This window comes from Brachyhypopomus gauderio, chromosome 6, assembly GCF_052324685.1.
Source record: "Brachyhypopomus gauderio isolate BG-103 chromosome 6, BGAUD_0.2, whole genome shotgun sequence".
NCBI lineage: Eukaryota > Metazoa > Chordata > Actinopteri > Gymnotiformes > Hypopomidae > Brachyhypopomus > Brachyhypopomus gauderio.
The window spans coordinates 10,577,265-10,602,404 of record NC_135216.1 but is presented as its reverse complement, the minus strand read 5'-3'; the positions used below and the strand labels follow the sequence as shown (position 1 = coordinate 10,602,404).

At 47.4% G+C, this 25,140-nt stretch overlaps 1 protein-coding gene across 6 annotated transcripts in view; it reads left to right on the top strand.

Moving 5' to 3' along the window:
• atxn1a (ataxin 1a) overlaps positions 1–24,045 on the top strand; it is a 64,784-nt gene extending 40,739 nt beyond the window's left edge. For all 6 annotated transcript variants that reach the window (XM_077008619.1, XM_077008615.1, XM_077008616.1 and 3 more), the window contains exons 3-4: positions 13,463–15,600; positions 16,514–24,045. In XM_077008619.1, the coding sequence (XP_076864734.1) occupies positions 13,816–15,600; positions 16,514–17,077 (2,349 nt within the window). In that variant the 5' untranslated portion in view covers positions 13,463–13,815 and the 3' untranslated portion in view covers positions 17,078–24,045. The remainder of the gene's footprint in view (positions 1–13,462; positions 15,601–16,513) is intronic.
• Positions 24,046–25,140: the final 1,095 nt, after the last annotated feature.

Here is a 25,140-nt window from a genome sequence, read left to right as displayed (position 1 = left end):
TCTGTTCTTGGTATTCAAAGTTTTCTCTGAGGCTTTATGGCTTTAAACATATTTCAGTCTATATCCTTCTGTGTTTCGTTGTTTCCTATGATGACAAGAAGGGTCAAATGATTTTCATAATTTTTCCTGTCTCAACTGTGCTTCTTTCTAGCTGTGCTTATCTGGGGTTGTGTCTCCTTCACATGGGCGGAGACAGCACTGTGTATTGCTTGCTGGCGTGTTCCTGAAGTGCATCGAGTTACGTCTCAGGCCAGGAATAGAATTTAAGGTTGTAATCTGTAAGACCCTTTCAGCAATGACTGTGACAGGCAGGCCAGTTTTGCAGCTGCATCATCAGAGACTGCAATGACAGTGGCGTTGCTGTACCCTGTAACACCTAGCAGCATGTGTTTACCATTTGACCCTGTCTGACAGCTATAAGCAAATCTTGGGGGAAGGTATGACCAGAATTTTAAGTTCAGATACTTATGATGACTTTCAACAAGCCATCTGTTAACTCATAACTCGGATGAATACATTTGAAATAGTTTTTTTTTTTTCTGGTAGGCTTCACTACCCACCTGCTGTTTAAAGATCTAGCTCTATCAATTATAGCTTATGGAAATAACCCTTTAAGGGCTCTGTTACTCCAAACGTGTAGGGTGTGTGTGTGTGTGTGTGTGTCTGCGCAAGCCTGTACGTGTGTGTGCCTGGGCATGTGTGTACGCCTCAGTTACTGTGTTAGGACAGCGGTGCTATTCTTGGCTGGCTGAGGAAAGTCTTGGCTCTCCGATGCATGGGAAAAGTGTTCTTGGCAGGGGGAGCAGTGGCATTCCATTGTGTCTCACTCCCTCACCACTGAAAGCTATGTGGCCACTCCGTGCTCTCAGTGAAGGGCTTTCTAGAGACAGACTGACTGAGTGATTGAGTGAGTGATTGAGTGAGTGAGTGAGTGACAGAGAGAGAGGGAGAGCGAGAGAGAGAGAGAAAGAGAGAGAGCAACATTGTGGAACCCCACACAATCATTGTATGGCAGCACTCTCTGTAACACAGGCACTCAGTCACACACACACACACACACACACACACACACACACACACACACACACACACTGCGCCATACACACACACTTCACCAGGCCATACAGCAGCCACCTGCGGTGCGTGTTCAAGCCGGTGGCTGGGGTTCCAGTATTCTCCTAGAGCAGACAGCCAGCTCAGGGTTCCAGTGCTGCCCCCGCGCTCCTCAAACCTGGCAGTGCCGTGGTCCCATGAAGCCTTCTCCTCGCACGTCGCCCCCATTCACAGCAGCTGCTGGTCGGCCACTGCTTCTGGAGGCTGGGAGAAAGGACGGAGGAAGTGACTCTGCCAATGTGTTGAGCTATTTGCCGTCAGAGAAATTCAAAGAAAGAAAGAAAGACAGGCCAGAAGCCACAACCTCTGTGTTGAGAACTTTTTCCTGTTAAAAGGCTACAACAGGACAGAGAATTGTTGCTAGTTTAGCCATTGCTAACTTGTTCTAACCCGCATTGAAAAATACATCATTCCTGAATCAACTGTGTAACTGCATATGTTTATGCAGATTTTCTGCCCTGGCATCTTTTTTAATATCTTCATTTCATCCCTCCTATTGTCAAGCCCACAGTTTGGAGTACATGTTGCTCAGAAAGGAAAGAGCTCTGATTCATCCCTGAGTGTTTCTGAAGCCCCAGCCCTCTGCTTCCCCTGTGGAAAGGACCACCCAGCACACATCAGAGCTGGAATTTCCTCTGAAGTCTGTTGCAGACCTGGCGAGCCGATACAGACCTGGCGAACCGGTGCAGACCTGGCGAGCCGCTCTAGCTCGCCTGGTCATGTGGCATTAGACTCTTGGCTGTACTCTCCGTGAGCCTCCGCACATCTGGCCATTCCAAAAGAAATACTACCACCTTAATGGGAATAGACGTTGATGCTTGCCATCAGATTTGCTATAGGAGTTTTCAGGTTACTTTCAGGTTGTGAGATTAGGTCGTTTTACAATTGGGAACGATTACAAATTGTTGCAGCTTTTGAGTTACATGTGTACAATACATAAAAGGAACTAGAAAGCGACTGCAACTCAGATCTACTCAGATCAACTCAGATCTACTCAGATCAACTCAGATCTTTATTATTTACTGGGATTTCATCTCTTCAGGCAGCCATTCCTGAGCTGACGTGAATAGGATTTCAGCTTGAAGAAGCAGAGAGACACCGCTTCCTCTTCTCGCGTAGGTGGACCGAAATCCCGAGGACACACAAAAACCGTGCAGCGTTTACTAGAGTCAGACATCGCCGTCTCCCAAAGCGGGTCGGGTTTCAGAGAACATCAGTCAGACTTTGTGCCATCATCGGATCTTGAGCTCTGATGATTTTGGTTAGTTCTCAGAAAACCAATTAATCGCTATATTATCCCTGCAAACATTGAGTGAGGGTGAGGGGGCGGGGCAGTTGTGTGTGTGTGTGTGTGTGTGGAAGGTGACACAATGCCCTTCAGCACAGCCAGGGTCAGAGGGGCCATGTGCTGAGCAACACACACCCACACACACGTCTCACGTTACACGCTAGTATACACAGTCTTTGTTATTTAGTCTGTGTTATTGAGTCTTTCTCCTGCATTGCAAGACTAGCCGGGAGAAGAGAAAGCAAATCTATGAGTTTAGCTTGTATTTACATTTTGTTCACTAAATCAAATGTAATGCAGTGCTAAGAGGCAGTCTTATATTCATCTGAGGGACTCTTCTGATGTGTCAAAAGATTTCAGTTTGGACAAGAGTATTCATGAAATGACATTGTACCCGATAAGGCTAGCTGTGTACAGTCAACAACTCCATAGTGGCGTGACATTTAAAAGAAATTCCATGGCTGGCCACCACCAACCTAGGGCAGAAAAGGCTCTTCATATGTAACTGTAGTCAGTGGTTTGACTAATGTATTGTGTATCAGAACAGTGTCAATAACGTGTCTTTCACCATATTTTTTTAGAAACGGCAGAAGCTTCTAAAACACAACAAAACATTCATGTGATTTGGCATGTCCAAGATAACCTTCAGACCCCTATGTTTTTTAATTGAGCACTTTGAAATCAATCAAAACCTAGTTAGCAATGTGTGGCTTTCAGTGTGGTCAAAAGCAGACCGGTCCTCTCTCACTGTATTTACTATCTCTCTCTCTCTCTTTCTTTTCCTCTGTCTCTCCCTCTTTCTCACTCTGCCTGGTCATATGGTTCTCAGGCTATCATGTTTCAGGAGTGTCTGGGGGGGTTGTGGAGGCTGAGGGAGGGAGGAAAGATCTTCTACTCTCAGTGGTCACAACACAATGTGTTTATTAACTCAGTGTTATCTAAATGTTTGACTTGTCATGAATGAGTGATCAAGACCTATCATGACCTATGAAAGAAGAGGTTCCCAGAAAGCTACGTAAGTCTCACTCTTAGATTACCAGGCATAGTGCATTGGGAAGATGCCACGTAATCCTCACTCTTAGATTACCAGGCATGGTGCCTCAGGACGATGCTACGTAGTATTCATTCTTAGATTACCAAGCATGGTGCATTGGGAAGATGCCACGTAATCCTCACTCTTAGATTACCAGGCATGGTGCCTCAGGAAGAAGCCACATAATCCTCATTCTTAGATTACCAGGCATGGTGCCTCAGGAAGAAGCCACATAATCCTCATTCTTAGATTACCAGGCATGGTGCCTTGGGAAGATGCAGCCAGGCTCTTTATAGTGGATTAAATGAGAGTTTCCTGTTGCAGGACGGCTGAATTGTGCTACAACGATCTACGTCATTCGGTGAAAGAGCAGAGAAAGAACTCTCCTATCTTGTACAGATTTTATCTGATTGTGTATTGGACAATGCGTTTTAGTCGGGCTGGTGCGTCTCGTGGTGGACCATTGTGGAGCTCAGCGGTGCGCTGCACCTCCACCTAGTTGCTCCACCTGCTGTTTTGTCTGTTATGGTGCAGCTAAGCCAGAATGGAAGCAGACACGTCCTCGTGGGGCATCACGGGACGGACATCCGCCCGCACACAAAGCGAAGAGGAGCTGCCCCGTGGCCTGCGTCCCCCGCACCACCCACAGCACAAAGGGGCGCGCGGCAGGTGGGGGTTTGGGTGGACGGGCCGGGTCGGGGCCCCCCGTGGCACATGGGCTCATTCCCGTGCAGTGGGTGCGCTGGGATGCTTCGCTTACCACACACAGCCATCGGACCGAATTGTGATTCCTGAATTTGGGCCAAAATAATTGGGCTTTTCTAACCCTGCTAGTGAGGGAGAGGTGGAGTGAGTCTGATTAGGGTGGACGGGAGGGGGAGACGGGAGGGAGGGACGGGGGTGGACAGGAGGGAGGGACGGGTGTGGCAGTGCGGACTCCTGATTAAGGGGCCGGGAGGAAGCGGTATTTTTTTCATGCTGCTCCATACAGTGTATGTAATGTATGTATGTATGTATTAAAGAATCACAGCGCAATAGAGCGGCTTGCGGAGCTTTGCCCTGGCACATGCGTGGCATGAGGAGTTTGCCGTGCTAACGTGAACAGACATGGAGATGGTGCTAAGGCCAGACCAGCGTGGCATCGATGTGGGCTGGAGTCCCAGACGCAGGGCTGGATGTGTGTGTTGAGTGGCGTCCGGCGTCCAGCAGGAGGGAGTGTGTTTATTCATGCTGTCCAACCTGAGAAATCACTCACTGTGGTTGGAAGCTCCTCGTGAAGGAGGAGAACCACATTGGGGTGACCTCTGGAGCCATCGGGGTGACCTCTGGAGCTGAGCCCTGATTAACACACCGCAGTGGCACTGAGATGCTTGGATGCTCCTGAGAACTAGCACGGCATATGTTTAATCCAGCTGCTCAGTGTTTGATCGCTGGGTCTCTCCAACCTAGTTGTCTGAAGTGATTTACTATAACCCGTCAAGAAAGCTTAAAATCTAAACTCCTTATTAATTCCTGTTTTGATGGAGTTACATGTCTAGGGTTCCTGAAGTTAGATTGAGATTACGGTAGGATTACTGTAGGACACCAGTTTTAAAAAGGGAAACAGAATCAAATGCACAATCTAATTGCAGATTGTGTGTGTGTGTGTGTGTGTGTGTGTGTGTGTGTGTGTGTGTGTGTGTGTGTGTGTGTGTGAGGGTCATATCTTCATGTTGCTGGTAGGCTGGTATTACTCCAGATCTCTCTCCTCCTCAGTTGTCAACTCAGAGGAGAGAACTTCAGGAATGCACAACACACACACATTACACACACTCCCTCTCACCCAGGCACAAACATAGTACATTCTCACACAACGGTTTTCTTTTAATGAAGCACTCTGATGTTCAAGAGCTCACACAAAGCTTCAGCAAGCAATGTGGTAGGGCGTATTTGAAGCTAATCAGTGGCGGATCTTGGTGTGGGATTATTACCCTGTGCAATAAAGCCCCTAGGCGTGCTGACTGCCTCCACGCACACTGGACACCTCCACCCGGAGGTGCTGGACACCTGCGGCCATGCTGGACACGGTTGGCACCATTCCAGTGCTCCTGCTCACCTTAATGATCCAAAGTTAATGCTATTAGAGTCAGATGTACCATGAAACACACAAAGAGCAATTGTCATGACATGAGAAAAAAAGAGAGATGGAGAGAGAAAGTTTGCCCTGTAGTGAGATTAGCAAATGTACAGAATATTATCTTTCCTTAAAGGGGATTTACATCTATATTGTGTGATATGGGCATAAATGCACTTTTATACATTACGTAAACAGACACTCTCAGCTTTTCACCTTGTTCCTTGGTGACTTGTTATTGGAGTTGTTTGCATGCTTAGCAACAAGAGCAAGGGAAAGAGAATGAGAAAGTGATAGAAACTGAGAGAATGATGTAGAGTAAGTGTGTGAGAGGGAGAACTCGAGAGAGAATGTGTGTGAGAGAGAGAGCAACTGAAAAGCAGAAATGCAGACGTCTGTCCTGTGTGCCCTGCAGCATCAGGTGTGTGTGGAGACCTCGTGTGACCGCAGACTAGTGACCCCCGGGGGATCCTTCTGTGTGTAGTGACCCGAGAGGACAGCAGGGCCACAGCGTGCGACACTCGGGTGGCGATGAGTCACACGTGCTTCAGGGGTTTGGAGGGGTTTGTTTTGAGCACTGTGTCTCCACTACGGCATCAACAATCACAGCTAGGGTGAGAAAACGACAGCTCTGACTCCCCACTAGAGTTTTCAACTGTGTGTGAAATGAATTGTCTGGTGAAGAGGGAGGAGGACAAAGATCTGACAGGGGAAAAAGAGAGAGGAGTGGGAAAGAGAGAGGGAGAGGGAGAAAGAAGAAGGGAGGTGGAGAGGGAGAAAGGGAGGCAGACAGAGGGAAAGTGTGATATGTGGGAAAGGGATATAAAGAAAGCAACACTATAGGCTGAAGTGTCACTGTTTTGGGGTGTGTGTGTGTGTGTGTGTGTGTGTGTGTGTGAGAGAGAGAGAGAAGCTCAGCAGGTGCTATCAGAGAGCCCTCTAAAAGCTTGTCTGTTCTTAGCTTAGATACACCAACAACAAACATTTTAGATCAATATTAGAGTTGAAAGGTGTCACTGTAACCAAAGTTATTTCAACTTCTTGATTCAATCTTAATTCCTAGGGAATGATATAATGGGTCATTTTTGGTTAATAGGCTGTGTGTGGTCAAGAGAGACAGATTCAGGGGAAGGTCTGTGATCTCTCTCTTTCTCAGCATTTCAAGCCAAACACACAACAACTAAATAAATCATCGCAAAGGTCCCTGAAAAAAGAGCATGGTTAATTGGTTGCCGTGGCAACAGACAAGCCTCCTCTAACCCTCTAACCACTTGGTTTAGTGAGTTTGCAGTAGTGTTGTAAACTCCTCCGTTTAAAGAGGGAGCTCCACGCTTTGCTTCTGCCCACACGCATACACACACGCGCGCACACACACACGCATACACACACACACACACACGTATACACACACACGCATACACACACACACGTATACACACACACACACACACGTATACACACACACGCATACACACACACACGTATACACACACACGCGCACACACACACACACACACACGTATACACACACACGCATACACACACACACGTATACACACACACGCGCACACACACACACACACACACACACGTATACACACACACGCACACACACACACACACACACGCATACACACACACGCGCACACACACACGCATACACACACACACGCATACACACACACACACACACGCATACACACACACACACACACGCGCACACACACACACACACGCACGCATACACACACACACACACGCACACACACACACACACACGCATACACACACACACACACGCACGCACACACACACACACACACACACACACACACACACACACACTCCCGTGATCTGCATGACTTTCCATGGCAGAGTCCTAAGGAAGGTGGGGTGTTGGGGGTGTTGTAGGTTTTGGGGTGGGGGGGTGTTGAGGATGTTGGGGTGGGGGGGGGGGGGTGTTGGGGTGTTGAGGATGTTGGGGGTGTCGGTCCGTCTGCTGCCAGGCGCGTTTCGTCAGACGCACTTCCGCTAGGCTCACATTCAGCACTGACACTAATGTAAGCATTTGGCTTTTATTAGCGGGACAATAGCAGTCTGACGGCAGTCTTACGGAGGCAGACCCTTCCAGCTCTTTAGTGCTCTGGAGGACTAGTCTCAGTTTTTAATAACACCCTTCAATCTCCCTGCTGTGCTATCCTGGCTACAGTCACTGTGCTGAGATCAGTGTTATTGTAATGTGTGCTGCACTCTCTCTCTCTCTGTCGGCCTGGCTGTCTGTGTCTTCTCTCTGAGGAGATGGCGGTGCTGTCCCTTCTAACTTTGCGTGACACACTACTCACCGCAGCGGAGAACACATGTTTATTAAAAGTGCACCGCTAACTAGGTCAATGAAACAAACCACAGCCTGTAGCTATGGGACTGAGGCAGGGTTGTCACTACTCCCCCTAGTGGCAAACAGATGAAAGTGCAATTGCTTCTGTAGTATTTGAAGCGACCAATGTGAGGATGGACTGTCTTATGTTTTATGTGGGTGGAAGCTTTGAGACCAGGTCCAGAAACAGTGTTCGAGAAGTCTCAGGAGTGTGCACGTAGGCTGCTTCTATCAGGAATTAACTTCACTTTCCCTCACTACACAAAACTGGGTTCAGACATGTGGCAGTGTGTGACCCTAGCTGCCCTCAGCATTGACGTCATTGCATGTATAAAGCAAAGAATAATAAGACCCTGGAACAGGAGTGTGTGTGTGTGTGTGTGTGGAGGGGGGGTCTGTATTTATCATTCTCTTATAAACTCTTGCACTCTTTATCTTGTGTGTCTCTTGGTCTCTCACCTGCCTCCTCACACCAATTTGCTTACTACACTCTCCTCTTAGCCCGCTCCTCCTCACCCTCAGGCCTCCGTCTGTGTCCTCCGCTGCGTCTCCTGCGCTCCCTCATTCTCTCTCTCTATCTCTACCTCGCTCTCCTTGTGAGTGTAGTCCGGGCACAGTGCCAGCTGGCATATGTGTTTTCTGAATGAATACCTGATGAAGTTGATGGAGGGCAGTGAGTCAAGGCATGGGAGGAACAGTGTGTGTGTGTGTGTGTGTGTGGACAGATGATGGACCAGCCAGGCCCTTGCATAACGTCCGTGGAAGTACAAGCGGGCGGGCCGGGCGCCAGCTCAGGGTGCCTTTGTGTGACACTCTGACCCTTGTTGAATGCAGCCTGCAAGCCCCTTGCATCGCACACAGCTACAGCAGCCAGGGGAGACACAACGAGAGAGAGAGGGAGAGGAAGGGATAGAAAAGGGGAGGGAGGGAGCGAGGGAGAGAAAGGGTGAGAGAAAGAGAGGGAGCAGCCAGCCTAAGGCAGAAGAGTTGGTGAAAAGACTGTGGTTGCCTCTGTGGACACTTTACAGAAAGCTATAAAAGGAGCCACAGGCTCTCTGGATACTGAGGTAAGCGTTGACCCACTTCTCCCAGCCCGTGTTCCCCCATCCCTGCTCGCGTGCACCGCGTGTGTGCGCGCGCTCTCCCTCTCTCTCTCTCTCTCTCTATCTCCTGTTGCTCGCCGTGGTTAGCAGTCCTCAAACGACTCTTACAGCACATACAGCACAGAGCCTTCATTCGTCCTCCTGCGCTCACCAGCTCTCTCTTATTAACTGTGGGACTTTCTCTCTTCCTGCCGTGGCGCGAAAGTGCAAGTCATGCAGCCGCTCTGAAACGCTCGTCTGTCTCGCGAGCGCGCTCGTGCTTCTTGCACACTTCTCCTCTCCTGCTCGTCCTTCTCTCCCCGCCTGCTGCTGCTGCTGCTCCTCTCTTTCTCTGCTGGTGGATTTAGTTGGGAACTGGCACTCGCTCGGACTGACTGGAAACCCGGGGAGAGCCGTGATTGTGTGCTAGGTCTGGGCCCACCTCTTAAAGTCACAGCGCCTCGGTTTAAAAGCAACGGTGTGGTAACTGTTTCTCGTTGTAATTATGCATCACGCTGTTTCTAGAATGGCCGTGCATGTTAAAATGCTTTAAAATGATTTAATAAGACACCAGTAAGCTTGCAGTATGTACTCACTGGTGCTTACTCACTATAAAACATTTTTTGACCCCGCAGGGACAAACCCGCATCGATCAGGAGATGTGCACTTGTGTTTTGTCTTGATAATGAGATGTTTTGTTACAGTCAGCCCAAATGTGAGCAATATGTTGTTTAGAAGATTCGGAGCTTCAAATATTATTGCATTTTCTGTGTCATTCATGCTGGTAATGAACTGTGAGTGATGAATGGCAGTGATTCCTCAGTGTTCTCCAGCTCAGGGACCTTGAGTTGAAATTCATAGTGCTGGTGCAGGACAATACGCTTAGATTTCAGGTCATCTGATACTCACTATGCTTTGTAGAGTGTGTGTGCTCAGCAAGATTCATCTAACAGACACCTCTCTCTCTCTCTCTCTCTCTCTCTCTCTCACTCACTCACTCACTCACTCACTCACTCACTCACCCCCACACGCATACACACACAGCACACATACTCACACACTCACGCTGTGCTCTCCATTTATAGTACTGTAGCAATGGCAGTGCAGTCCTAGGGGGCTTACAAGTATGTGCATGCATAATATAAACCTCTTTTCTGCACATCTTTTGCTGTGTGTGTCCTTGTTTGTATGCGTACGCATGTGTGTGTGCCCGTGTATGTGCTGAGTAGTGTTGCCTGTAATGTAGGTCAGTAGAGGCTGCTTCCCTCCCTCCCTTTTGGCTCCGACACTGTGTGTGTGTGTGTGTGTGTGTGTGTGTGTGTGTGTGTGTGTGTGTGTGTGTGTGTGTGTGTGTGTGTGTGTGAGTGTGTGTGTGTGTGTGTGTGCACGCACACTATCTCTTCGCTGGAAGGCCAGACCGAGCAGGGTTTCGGCCCCCTTCCTCTTAATCCACAGGGATTAAGGGGGAGGCCGTAACGGTTTAAGATTAGGAGCTTTCCCCGGAATACCGCCGGAATGTAGCAGCACTCTGAGGAGTTTGGGATTCCGTGAGTGTATTCGTGCAAAATTCCTGTTATTGGCAGCCGCTTCATTAATCCTCACCGGCCTCCGGCAGTTTCAGACATTCATTAAAAAATAGTGTGGGCGGTAGCCACTTCACCAGAACATGCTCCTTTTCCCCTTCCGTCTTCTGTCGGGGACGCTCCAGGGAAATGTGCTCGGAGTTCTCCAGCCTGTCCCTGCGGGGGGGACGCGTTTAGCTGTTTGATCAAGTCCTTTCAAAGACGTCCTGTAAAGAGTCGTCATGACATGGTTATTCGGTGCCCTAAATGCATGTCCTGATCTCACCCTAAAGGGGCATCTTTAACCGCATGTCTTTAACCGCATGTATTTAACCGCATGTCTTTAACCGCATGTCTTTAACTGCATGTCTTTAATTGCACGTCTTTTCATCACAGCTTGAAGCAATGTCTTATTCAAGGGGCCAATTACAGGACGATAGCACGAGTGGGAATATTCATTTCTCTGGTGTCTACAAAAGCACAGCTCATGTCACTGGTGTCGCGGTATGTTTAGGAACCATTTTGTTATTCAGAACGTGGTTGAATGTTCTGAATGTTCTGAGAAGTAAGGTCTTCCATGTTTGTATCAAGTGCGCAGGAGCTTAAGGACAGAGCTCCACACTTTTGCTCTACTTTCTTTATCTCTGCACCTTGTTTTTGTGTCTTAACCGTCACAAGACATACTGACACTGAAGAGAAGTAGTGAACTCTTGTCCTATTGTGAGTTCATGAACTCTTGTGAGCTCTTGAACTCTTATTTATTGTTGTCCCTTCTCTAACACCTCTATGTTAACCTATAACTCATTAGCTACATTTCACTCATGGAGTTAAATTTGACAAATAAACAGGAAACCCAAACAAAGTGTTGTGTAGACTGTAACTGTAAGTCGTACATTTCTACTTGTTAATAAATACTGTATACTGTAAGTGGCCAAAAACATTTTTGCTTTGTGCAAACAAAATTTTATTCATGTCATAGTAACGCTTAAGTAGTGGTTCTTAATTACAGGCTCTGGATGAGCTATTGTACCTTACATAACTAACTCCAACTCAAATATTTAAATTTGCCACTGCAGTGGGTTACTGTGCCAACAAAAGAATATTGTCATCAGGAAGGCCTGATTTTGTACCAGCAAGATTATGGTAATTTATTCATCAGGGTGCTCGATCGCCTTTGTTGCGCCTAGCACTGTTGAATAAGCCTGAGAAGACCATGATGAGAAGGCCATGATGTGGACACCATGGAGAAGAAGGGAGCAAATAGTTTACCCAGACAGCGGTGGTGAGGGACCTTCTCACATGGCCCACTGTGCACAATTGGAGGGCCTGGTCCCCTGCACTGGGCTCAAGGAGCCAGATTAGCACACGTTTTAGAAATGATTGGTTTGTCCTTATACTCCAACATCCTATACTAGTGTTTTATTATTATTGTTGTTGTTGTATTTTTTTAAAGAATGCTTTGTGATTTTGCATTGAAGAAGGTGGTGGCTGTCTGGTGGAAGGTTGTGTCAATCAAAATAGAATGAATCGTAGCTTTCCTTTAAATGTAAGTAAATATCATCTTGCAGAGAAATCAAGGGAATTAGCCTGGATGATGTCTCTCATCATATATCCACATTTCTGAGTTTGTTTTGGTTATAATTCAACTCCTCTTATGAGCATTTCATGCGGTTTTGTTTCATGTTTTGTAATTTGCTGGGTCTTTGGGTACTTCTAACGAGTAGAGATCTGAGCTGAGAACACAGATATCACCCTGCTTTTGGATATACGTTGACTTTGTATGAGGAGGTTGGTGTAAAAGATGATTCGAACGTGAATCAGACACTGGGCTCCTAGTTAGCTGGACGTCTCCATCGTTAGGGAAGTATGGTTCAGACGAGCAGTGTGTGTTGTGATGAGACACCCATGACTGTAGAGACTGAAGAGGCTGTGAAGTTGGTGATGAGTGAGGGTCATTGTGGCCGCCCGGTGAGGAGGGTTATGGGAGAGAACGCAGAAGATAAAGAGCGCAGTTAAATAGGCGTAAGCATAATGAGAGCATTCTCCCTCCAGCAGCGCTCTGGGGCTCTGATTGCACTGCGACACCTCTTAAATCATCAAGGCCCTGTTTGAAATGCAAAACAGCTCTCCCTCGAGCGCCGGACAGAGCAGACAGAGGCGGGCGGGCGGGCGGGCGTAGGGGCGGGCTGGAGGGCGCTCGGGGAGCGCTCTCAAAAGAGCAATAACTCCGACAGATCACAGGCTGTTGGTGTGGGTGATCTGCTCGTACTTCGATGCGCTGGATGAGTGCCAGCATGAGTAGAGGCTTTTTTTGCCGTCCAGGGTCGAGTCAGACTTTCAGTGCCTCATGGAAATGAGTGCATAATGTATGTTTCCCTGTGCATCCATTAGTAGTAGATATGAGGGAGTAGTGTATATTTGTGCGTGCATGAAAGTGTATGTGTGTGCGTGTGTGTGTGCGTGTGTGTGTGCGTGTGTGTGTGTGTGTGTGTTACAGGTTTTAAATCAGTCCTGAGTGCAGAGCTGCTAGGTCATTATTAATGATGCTCCCACTGAGTGCTCCATCTCTCCCTGCAGGGGGCCTACTCACACACTCACACACTTCACACAGAGCGCATGCAGATGGTAGAGATGGCTCACTGTGCACAGACACACACACACACTTATTCCTACACACCTACGCTGCCTTAATGTCTATACAAACACTAGCATTAAAACATACAATACAGGTGCGGCACTCCCTTGGCTTATTGTAGCTGTCGCTAGACCTTTTTTTTTTAAAGACGCTGACTGTCATGGTGTGTGTGTGTGTGTGTGTGTGTGTGTGTGTGTGTGTGTGTGTGTGTGTGTGTGTGTGTGTGTGTGTGTGTGTGTGTGTGTGTGTGTGTGTTCTGCAGGTTTCTGCTGCTGTCCTGGAGACTTGCTTTCAGAGGGAAATGATTCCGCATGAATCGGGCTCAGCGCTGTCCCACAGCAGGCCCGTGTTCTGGTGCTTTCAGCTGAGAGCTGCGTCCATCCAGCCCTGAGCTCGGGAGAACACCGCCCCTCCCACCGACCCCCTCCTCTCCACCCCCGCCCCCCCCACCCCGCGTCTCCCCGCTGCACCATCTCACCCGCGGGTGGGCACGCTCCTGTCCACACACACACACACACACACACACACGGAGAGAACGAGAGGGAGGCGTCGCGCGAGAGAGCAGAGCCACGGGTCGAGACGTCCGGACCCGGAGGAGCGGCAGACGGAAGCGTCATGAAGTCCAACCAGGAGAGGAGCAACGAGTGCCTGCCCCCGAAGAAGCGCGAGATCCCAGCATGCACTTTGCCCTCGGAGGAGAGGCCCGTGGTGATGGCGCCGGCCAGCGAGAGCCAGCGAGGGGGGAACCTGGCCTGGCTGGCCAGCGTGGCCAGCGGGCGTGAGAGCGGCGGGCTACGGCCCGGCGCCCCCCCCGAGCCCGACGGCCCTCATTACAAGCCGCTGGTGGTGGAGTACTCTCCGCCCTGCTCCACCCAGGCCCCCCAGGCTCCGACCGTGGTGACCACCGTCCCCGCTGTCTACACCTCTCCCCTCACCCAGCACAGCGGCACCATCCAGTACACGACCCTGCCTCCCAACCTGCACTTCATCAGCCCCCCGTACACTACGCCCTACGCCGGCTACGTGTCCCCCCTCCCCCCGCACCCCACTATCGCCGGCTCCCAGCTGCGGCACGCCGACGCCCACAGCGCCTCTCCACCGTCCAAACCCGAGCAGCACCACCCGCTGGGTTGTCCGCCCGCCTCGGCCAGCACGCCTCCGCCTCACTCCACACAGTACGTCCAAATCTCCGGCTCCCCCCGGACGGCCCGCTCGCCCCAGAGCCACCTCCCTCTGCACCTGAACCCTTCCCAGCACACGCTCGCCCTGGGCGGGCCCTCTCAGGTCCTCGTTCAGTACGCCGACGGGCCCGTGCCCAAGAAAGAGGAAACGAGGCCCCGGGAGGTTCTCAACGGTGAGCTGGAGACGATCCGGCGGTTCGGCCTGCACCCGGAGTCTGCCGGCGGGAAGCAGGGGAGTGGCTTAGCCAAAGGGGCGGCGGCTAGCCAGCATCATCACGCCCACCAGCAGCAGAGCTCGCAGCACTACGAGGCCCGGCACGTGGTACTGCCGGCCGAGTACACACAGGACAGCTCTGCATTGCGGACCTCGCTCGTGTTGGTGCCTAACAGTCACAACTCCAGCAGCGCCGATGCTGGGGGCACCTTGGGCAAGCTCCGCCCCCCCACGCCCCACACGGAAAAAGGAGGCATCTGTGCGGGGAAGCCCATCACCCGCACTCCCTCCAGCTCCTCGCTCAGCCTTCCCTTCCCGCCCCCCCCTTTACCCCCCACTTCGGATGGCCCGAAGGCAGCGGTCACCACGCTGTCGCCCCACACGGTCATCCAGACCACACACAACGCCACCGAGTCATTGTCCCTGGGCCTCACGTCGGCCAACTTCTACCCCGCCCACCAGCCCATCATTGGCTATATCGCGGGCACGGGCCAGCAGCAGACCCTCAACTACCACGCCGGCCTCCCCCCGCACCTGGTCATCCCCGGGACTCAGCCCGTCATCATCCCCGTTAGCGGATCAGACGCCACCGGCACGTCCGCCGGCACGGGCTTCCCCGCCCCGCTGCCCCACGCGTTTGTCACCGCCCCTGCCCCCAAAGGAGAACCCTTCGAGCCCCCGGCGCCCTACCCACACACGGCTGGCACTGTGGTCCAGGCCCAGCTGCACCTGCCGGTGGTGTCGGCTCCCGCCGGCATGCTGGCCACGCCCCCTCCGCCTCCCTCCGTGCCGTCACTACCGCCCTACTTCTCCAAGGGCTCCATCATTCAGCTGGCGGACGGGGAGCTGAAGAGGGTGGAGGACCTGAAGACGGAGGACTTCATCCAGAGCGCAGAGATCAGCAGCGAGCTGAAGATCGACTCCAGTACGGTGGAGCGCATCGACGGCAGCCACACGCCCAACTTCGCCATTATCCAGTTCGCAGTGGGAGACAGTCGCTCGCAGGTACGTAGTCTCGTGCTTTACAGACCTCGGTGGCTTCATCGCGCTACTGGACCCGTACGACACAGCGCCATGACTGGGGTGTTAAAATTACTGCACAGAATAAAAATTTATGTCTGACAGAAATCTGTAAGATGACAAACAATTTAAATTGCCAGTAATTATTACTTATTGTAAGAATCCACTGGAACCACATCCCCTCAAAAACCTATACTTGGTGTGTGTTTCCATAAAAGTATCTATATTATCTATAGATACTATATTAATGTTTATATGAAAGATCTGTTTGTTACAAACAATACGTCAATATATATATATATATATATATATATATATATATATATATATATATATATATATATATATATATATATATATATAATGAATTTTATTTATTTCTTTTTTGCACACAGTTTCAGACGTATTGTGATTATTCCAGTCTTCGTGCGTTGGAAGTGTGAAGGTTTTTACTGCTAGTTACAAATGATCTTGAATTTGCACCGCAGTAATGAGGTGTCCTGGACGTCTCCTATATTAGCGCTCTGCGGTCGCTACAGTCGTTCTTCCGCCTGTTTCCGTATGGTACGCTTGTTTGCTGCTGCTTGTATGGGCACCCGAAGGCAGAATTGAGTCATCCCTGAGTTTAGCTCCCTTCTGTTCTACTGTGAGGGGGCTGTGTGAAAAATCTGCTTCATTTGTCTGTGAATTGAGATTGGGCCGCCCACTCAATCCAAAAGTCTGTCAGGCTCAACACTGACACTCATGGCTAAACACAATGTCTGTATCAAAGCAATTCATCACCACATATTGCGTTGTGAAAATAAAAAATTTGTACTTTCTGGGTCCCCCCCCCTCTCTTTCTCTTTCTTTCCCTCTCCATCCCTCTCTCTCCTCTTTCTCTCCGTTTGTTTCCCAGGTCAGTGTGGAGGTGTTGGTGGAGTACCCTTTCTTTGTGTTCGGTCAGGGCTGGTCATCCTGCTGTCCTGATCGGACAACTCAGCTGTTGGAACTGCCGTGTGCCAAGCTGTCGGTGGGCGACGTGTGCATCTCCCTCACCCTGAAGAACCTGAGGAACGGCTCCTTGAAGAAGACCCAGGCGCAACTCCAAGACGCATCCAGCCTCGGACCACCCCTCAGACCACCCAGGGCGCCCTCGTCCGCGGCGAGGTCAGCGGGCCCACGCCACGCGGAGCAGGAGAACGGACTAGGGCGGTGCGGTGGTCAAGGAGGAACGGATAGTCAAAGCAAACCGCAAAACGGAGAACTGAGGTTTGGTGAGAGGGGCGCTTATAAAGGCACGCCCCCCACAGAGCCGGAGAGCATCAGCAAACCCCAGGGCCGCAAACGCAGATGGTCGGCCCCAGAGGGCCGTAAGGTGGAGAAGGCGGAGGAAGAGCCGCCCTCCACCCTCCCCAAGCCTTCCTTTATCCCTCAGGAGGTTAAGATCAGCATCGAAGGCAGATCGAATATCGGCAAGTGAAAGCCCATTGGACTGATAGATTGCGGTTTTGAATCGAATGGAAAAAATTACCCTCAATTGTTCTTCTTTCTTTATTTTGATCTTTATAGATCTTTGATCTTTTGTTTTTTTTTATATAATTTCAATCTTGAATTCTCAATTTTTTTTTCCTATCCGGATTACTGTACCATAGGCTAAATTAACTCGGTATATACGTATCACCTTATGTGTAGTAATAACATTTTAATAGGTGCATTGAATATATACAGACGGTTGGTGCAGTTTTATTTTGGTTGTGCAAATCTGGGGCAGGTATAATACAAGGTGAATGTGTTTAAGAATGAGTTATGTAGGACAGCTGAGCACTGCACGATGCCCTCTAGGGTACAAAATATCTCGCAACATTTTCAGGCCTACATCTGTCCTCTGTTTTTGTCCTGTTAAAACATGAGGAGGTGACTCAAAGGACACCCGCTGAAGTAGCACTACATGGGATGCTATCACGCACACGCTGCACTAGTAGCGTCCACGCTTGAGCACAAGGGACGGGGGGGAGGGGCCGGCGTGGATGATGTCGCTCAGGGAGGCGGGACGGAAACCGACTCCTTCACTGGCTGCTGGAGTTCTCATGATGTCAGTCATCTTGCTCAAGCTTTCTCATCGGAGATTTATGTGTAGATGGGAGATGATCCAAAGCCCATGGCAAACGGCTCAGAGGGACGTGGTGAGTGCAGTGTGGTTAGTGTAGAGGGTTTTAGCTCTCCCAGGGAGGAGAAGAGGGTGGCCCGATGCTGGGGTACAGGCCGGGCCAGGTGATGTCATCCAGGTGAGACAGGGAGACATGTCATCAAGCAGTGCCAGTTGCTCCAACGAGGGAACTACACTCACAGACTAAAGAAAATGGCCGAATTTGCTTTCATATATTCAACTGTCAGACCGTTTCATTTGATTGTTTTGTAGTTTTGCTTGTAGTTCATTTCTGCTAAATCCTCCTATGTTATCTGATGGGTAGGTTTTTTTTTGTGCTGAATGTGCAAACCTTACAATCAGGGGTTACTTTTCTCCTAGGCACAGAATAGATTCTTGTCTATGTAAACGTGTGAGGATGTATCTCAGTGCATACAAACACAAGCGATTGACTTCAGCTATATGTAGAGAGCTAAAGAGTGGGCTTCTTGTTTGGTGCGACCTTACCTGTGTTTTATATTTATGGAAGGAAGCTGACCGTGGGAAAGTAAGAGAATGTCGCCTGAGGTGGGGCAGGTGGTTGAAGCACTTAACACACTTGTCACAATAATAATTACCTATTATTATTATTACTATTTTATTACAACTATTATTATTATTATTATTATTATTATTTTACATTGATCTCACAACATGAACCCAGTACTGTACAGTATGTTGTATTAGCATAAGGGTGGAGTTAAGAGCTCTGTGGGAGGGGCTTGCAGGGTTTCTTTGATCTGTGAAAAGAACGGAATGTGACTTGTGGTGAGGGTCGAGAACAGCGCTCGAGAGGGAGCGTCTGTCGCCAAGGCGACGGCTCTCTGAGAAGCTCTGTTCTGCTCTGGTCTGGTCCACAAACCCCAAGGCAAAGGCTTAAACCACGACAGGCGTCCAGACCCGCCAGGTGGTACGTGGACATGGACCACGAGACAACTGCCATTTTCGTCAATTAAACTGAGAGGTGTGAATGTGGTTGCAGGCAGGAACAGCTTCAGGAGTGGATGGACGGTTCAGATATGCCATGAGGAGAGAGGAAGCACATGTGAGAGATTCTGGACACAGAAATCTTGTTGGGGTTTAAGGGTGCCCTGTTGTTTTTGCTTAGTTTTTTATTTGTAATGTATGTATGTGGATGTGCATGCATCCAAGTGTGTTTGCACACACACACTTACGTGCACACACACACACACACTCACACAGTCACACATTTATTTTTGTCATATTGGTGTTTGTTTTGTCTATTTTGTACATTAACATGTATAGAAATGCATATACTGTATCTATCATTGTATGAGGGTATAAAACTAGAGACGCCTTAGTGAAAACATAGGTGAAAACTCACATGTAGTACTCTCAATGGTCTGTGTGCGTGTGTGTGTGTGTGTGTGTGTGCGCATGCGCACATATTGTGTGTGTGGGTGGATATATTTGTGTGTTTGTATATGTATGTATAATATCATATATAGAGAGATATTTGTCCAGTGTTTCTGTTTAAAGTTCTACTTAAGAGAATCTTGCAGTTTGCACATCTGGAGAGGTAGTGACATGACTTTTATTCTTTGATGTTCAGCGAGCTCTCAGAGGAGAGGGCTAAAAACCCAACTCACTGAAATGTAGCAGTTGCTTGACAAGTTTGCTTGGCTTGCTGGTCTCATGTGGTTTCCCGCCCCCTCACTTAACCAACACCCTGCTTTGCAGACCCTTAACAGGAGTGCCTAACACACACACACTCTTTTACCCACAGACGCATATAATGGGTACGGGGAGAGGTCACAGCTTTCAGCCTGCACACTTGTTGAGCTTTCTGATTGATGGCTTTGTTCAGGTGTATTTGAATTGGTGACATGGACAGGGTGAGCAAATATTGGTGGATGGATGGATGGATGGATGGATGGATGGATGGGTGGATTGATAATGGATGGATGGATGGGTGGATGGGTGGATTGATAATGGATGGATGGATGTGTGGTTGGATGGGCCTGATGGATGGTGATGGGTGGGTGAATGCACCCAATATTCAATTTGAAAATGCTTTATTTTTTTATAATAAAACAGGGTTTCTCAGATCAACAACACAATCGTGCATTTTTTTCCTTTTGACATTTCATTTTGCTCCCACTTCGTAGAGTGCAAATTCACTTGGTATGTGTGTGTGTGTGTGTGTGTGTGTGTGTGTATGACAAATGCAAAAGTCTTGTTTCTTTTTTGGAAGCTAGAGTATTTTGAGTCAGAAGACAGCTTCAATTAAACTGAAGTGATTTTATTGCATGTTAGGTTTGGGCCAAAATACAGACTTTGGTTTGACTTACTTTGTTGTTCTCTCTCTTTCTCTGTCTCTTCATTTCATTTATGTCATCACTAATGTACATACGATGAATGCGCTGCAGTCCTTCTGCCATGTATTTCATTCTCTGTTTTGGCATTGCCTGCATTGAGCCTAGATAGCTGTGTGTGTTTGTGCTATACGTGTGCTGTTTGGGGCTTTAGTTGGACAGCTTCCCTTTCTGGTTGCATAGTTTTGTAGGAATAAATTGAGAAGCATTCCAAATAATTACATATAGCAATAATCTTAGTCTCTGGTATTCAAACCAAAAAGAAAATCGATCATTTACCACAGACGCTCAGTTACTGAGTTGTACTTACCCTAATATTTGGGCCCTGCCCTCCTCTTACGTTGTTGCATTTTGCACAGCCGGCCCGTAGTATCTTCAGGGAGAAACGTACACATATATGCAGAGGCAGTGTCTGTCCCTCTAACCCAGCTGAAACCTCTTTGGCTAGTGACCTCTAGAGCCTGTTCAGGTACCCACACAAAACCATTACGCCTCACACCGCCACACGGCCCCACCAGTTCACCCGCCACAACCGCCACCTACCTTTCAAGGCTTGGTCTTGATGTGCAACTGCCCTCCAGCACTTTCTCTCTCTCTCTCTCTCTCCCTCGCTTTCTCTGACCCTCTCTCACTGTTTCTCTTTCTCTCCATGTCTGTCATTCTCTCTATCTGTCTGATTCTGATTTTCATGTAGCCGTTTAGAACCAGAGAACTCAATCAGTATTCAGTTTCCCAATACATTGGGTGTAATGTGGGTGAATCTCTGTGTATTTTAAGAGAAACCCCAGCACAGAGGTATAGGCCATTTAGACATGGATAGATAAAGCAATGCATTCTTATGCTGATGCGTACTATGTCATCACTCAACTAGTCGGTCAACACTTCTTCATTGGCCAGGAAAGTTACCATCACCAGCAGAGGAGAGAGGATCGTTTGTTTGTGCATGTATGTGTAGTAATGGAAACTATGTGTATGAGTGTGTGTTGGGTTGTGTTTGGACTGTAATGTGAGACAGTCCATGCAGACCTGAATTGTACCACTTGTAAAAGGTACAGCTGGAATAACCTATACATATACAGAAACACATTAATTTACTATCCATAGCTACAGAACCTACAGTTTGCAGAGAGAGGAATTACTATAGTGTTACTAGAGTGGAGTGAATATTTGGACATCATGTTATCATTCAACCAAACTGAATCTCCAAAAAAATTTTGTTTTGATCTTTTCTCCATTTATTGTTTTTTTTTTTTTTTTTTTTTATTCATTTCACAATCTGCTACCTGTTAGGCCATAATCTGTATCTCTGAGTTTATGGTTTAGTCCAAATGAGCTCCATAGTACTTGAAACAGTTCTGTAGTAACTGTAATCACTGGCTCCTATTGACTGATATGCAAACAGTGCTGAACATCTTTAGACAAAATCTCAAAGACTAACGTTAGACAGGGAGACATAGCAAATGTTTCATTCACATATCCAATGTGTATCTATGAAGCTTTTCCTTAAAAGCTAAACAAATGCATTGTGGGTTTTCACTTGAGATTTCATCTAGATTAGTATTCTATGCTATTCTTAAAATAATCTCAATCTAGTGACTTGCCTAAATGCATATACACTTGAAAAGCTATTCCCATTTGAGAATGTCAGCCTGTTGTATAAATATAGCTGAGCTCATATTAAAAAATCCCTCAATTTTTATATAAATAAAATCTAAATGCAGAATATATGTAGCATTAGTTATTTATTACCATGTCAAGTGTCTGTGATTAATCAGTACTCTTCGCCTTTGTATTAAAGCTGTCTCCAGCACAGATACTTCATTATCATTTTGTAAAGATGCCCCACTGTTATCACATTTGTCCATCAATGTTTGTACTCTCATTTCTCAATATGCTTCACCTTTTGGCTTTAGAAGCTAATGGCGTCATTTACACAATTTGCTTTGTTCCACATTAGCATTAGTCTTTCCTCGGGCTTACTCAGGGATGAGGAGTGTGTCTGAACGAGCGTGCTTGCACACAGATGTGTAACGTGTAGTTACACATGTCTGTTGGTTGTACATAAATGTCCTGGTGTGTTAAACTGCTGTAGGCAGAAGCAGCCGGTTCATCGCCCCTTTGCTTACGTAGTCCCCACAAGCCTTTCCCTGTGTAAGGCCTTCCTGGCTTTGTTTGTCTCCCTGTGTACTTGTTCCTCATATGTTGTATCTGTTTTTAGTGACTTGAGTGTATGTGAGTTGAGTGGGAGTGGATGTGACTTGATTGTGTGTGACTTGAGTGTGTGTGTGCCTGTCTGCCCGTCTGTTTGTCCGTCTGGTGGTGTTGCTTCTTATCACCAGTGACATCATAAACCCTGATCCTCACCTGTTAGAGTGATCCAGACTGAGAAACACATCAAGAAAACCTCATTAAAGTGGGGACCACTTTTGTAAAACTAACAGAAATAAAATGCACATTTTTGTCATTTATAGAGTAGACTTTATAATACTGTTTCAGCACTTTCTGACCCAAGGAAGCATTGGTTCGTGCCAAGTGTTTTTGGGGTGTAACATTCATTCAATAGAGAGCGCCAGGGAGAGACACAGGGTGAAAAAGAAGACGAAGTCATGCCTGGTGGGAGTGTGTGGTTTCTCTCCTGCTTGTCTGAGGCTGCCTTGTTCTCTGCTCGTTTCTGGGTCCAACGAGTTGAGCAGTCGAGGCTAGAAGTCCACTTTGAGTTGCATTGGTCCTCTAGGAACCAGAAAAAAAAACATTACTTTTGTTGCACATGTGTGCTCTGACACAGATTTTATTTTCTTAGGTAGGTCATATTGATTCTGTTTGACTATACAGTACATGTCAAACACATATATTAGGACCTTTATTGTGCTTTGGTCTTCTGTGTAGCACTCTGATCTTGTGAAAGGGGACACGAGAACCATGTTTAGCGAATGTTTTACGATTTTAGGTGGCCCTATGACAGTCTACTTGTGAGAGGGGCACCTTGTTTTACTTATTTTGTTTTACTGGCACAAATAACAAGAAAAGAATGTTGGTGCGAAGTTTAGCATTTTTGAAAATTCAAAACTATTTTTGGGGCGGTTCATGAATAAAAATGTTATTTTGCAAATCATGTTGACACCTTTTATTTTTCAAATTTCGTTTTTGTTTGTTTGTTTTGCTAAATTGAAATCAACCAGGAGTCCTCTGTTCAACTTGACTGTTGTATGACGTCTTGTCAATGTCCAAACCGCTGGATTAATAATCTCAGGCGAGAAACTTCAATAAGCCCACATTACGGTTTGTTTTACCCTATAGTGTGTGTGTGGGCTTCTTAATATGGGTAGATTGTTTATTATTGTCAGTTATTAATGCTATTGTTATTGTTCAGCTGTGTGGATGCTGGATAGCAAACCTTGTGCGCTCCTCGCTGAAGGAGGCGCATGCATCGTTGCAGTGAGACGCGCAGTCGGTGTCACGCTTCATCCTCACAACCTGGTAAACTGACACTCACTCACTCAGAGAGAGGGGCTGTCCTGCGCTCTTCTTACCCAGACTCCTCTGCTCCCCTTACCCAGCTGTCTTAGGTCTGGCCAGACCACGGAGGAAAAAAAATGGCGATAAGCTTCTGAAACCCTCTTCTTGGGATGCAAAGGGTTAATTGTCGATATCAGGTCCAACTAAACAATTTAGCCTTGGTTCCTCACTGAGAACTGAACCCAAGGACCAGTTGACAACCGCTGGCTTGGACCCATGGACTGCATCCCACTTGTGTAAAAAGCTGTTCACACGTTCAGTGTCATCCTCATATATAGCAATCAACAACCTTACAGCTGGTGTATGTATTTATCTTTCAGAATTTGTTTTGCTACATTGTCAATGGAAAAAAAAAAACTTTGACATAAAAAATGACTATTTTGTACCACTATGTTGCCAATGAATGCTCAATGACATCTCTGTAAATCTGTATTTCACATAGCTAGCTACCAACCTAGTGCCACCGAAGCTTAAAGTCAGTACGAAAACTTTACCTATAATGCAATGAAAAATGATTCAACTGGATTATGTACATTTTCCCAAGAATGAGAGGGCAGACTTTTAGAGGCAATCCCAGCCTGTGTGAACTGCTTTAAAGCTGAGGCCAGACACACTTAAAAGAGCTCCACCTAGTGACCCTCCAGTGAAATGGCAACATCTACTCAATGGGTGATAGGTGAGAGAGGGTGTTTTAGTTATTTCTCCATGTGCACGCTTTTCCCACCACTTCTGTTGCTTTTTGTTCTTTTGGTATCCCTTCTGTTATTTTGGTATTCCCTTTTGTTTGAAGCTGTTGGGATGTGAATAAGAGCTAGCCGAGAGTGACGGGTTATTCCATAGAAAGAGCAGTCTCTGGAGCTGTAGTAGTGTTACGCGCGCTGGATATGGTGCTGCAGGTGTTGTCATAAAGAGATTTAATGTCTTCCATTGGAAGGGGAATGGAGGCTGTTTCTAGTTTATTTTTTTCAGTTACCATTTGGGCAGAAAGCATAGCAGAACCGCTTCAAAGGGGCGTAGGCTACTGTCTGTATGCGAAGGTTGGATATAGGTCGCCATATTGTTTAGAGAGAATTAGACATGATACAGCTTCAGAGCTTTGGAGTTACTGGTCTTGTTGTATGAAGATACTATGTTGAATAAGACTGTTCAATGTTAAATCTCTGAATGTCATGTCCAAGCCCAAGATTTTGTTTTCTGGGTATGACATAGAGGATTCAGGCCAGTAGCAAGAAGCAGTCCAGGATGATGGAATAATGTATGTTTTGCACCTTAGTACAAGAAGAAACCGTATATAATTGCATAAAGGCCTAAGTAGGAATTTATGTTGAGAAAGGAGATTATTTTTGTTTAATTTTGTTTCCATATGCGTGCATACTCTGTAAGTTGTGTAAAATATTGTACTTGCACTAGCTTTTTTAAAAATGGAAACTAATATAAAAATTCAAGAATTGAAATTCTATTTTCTAATTGTGGTGTGTCTATTTGTAGGATACACTCACGTCTGTT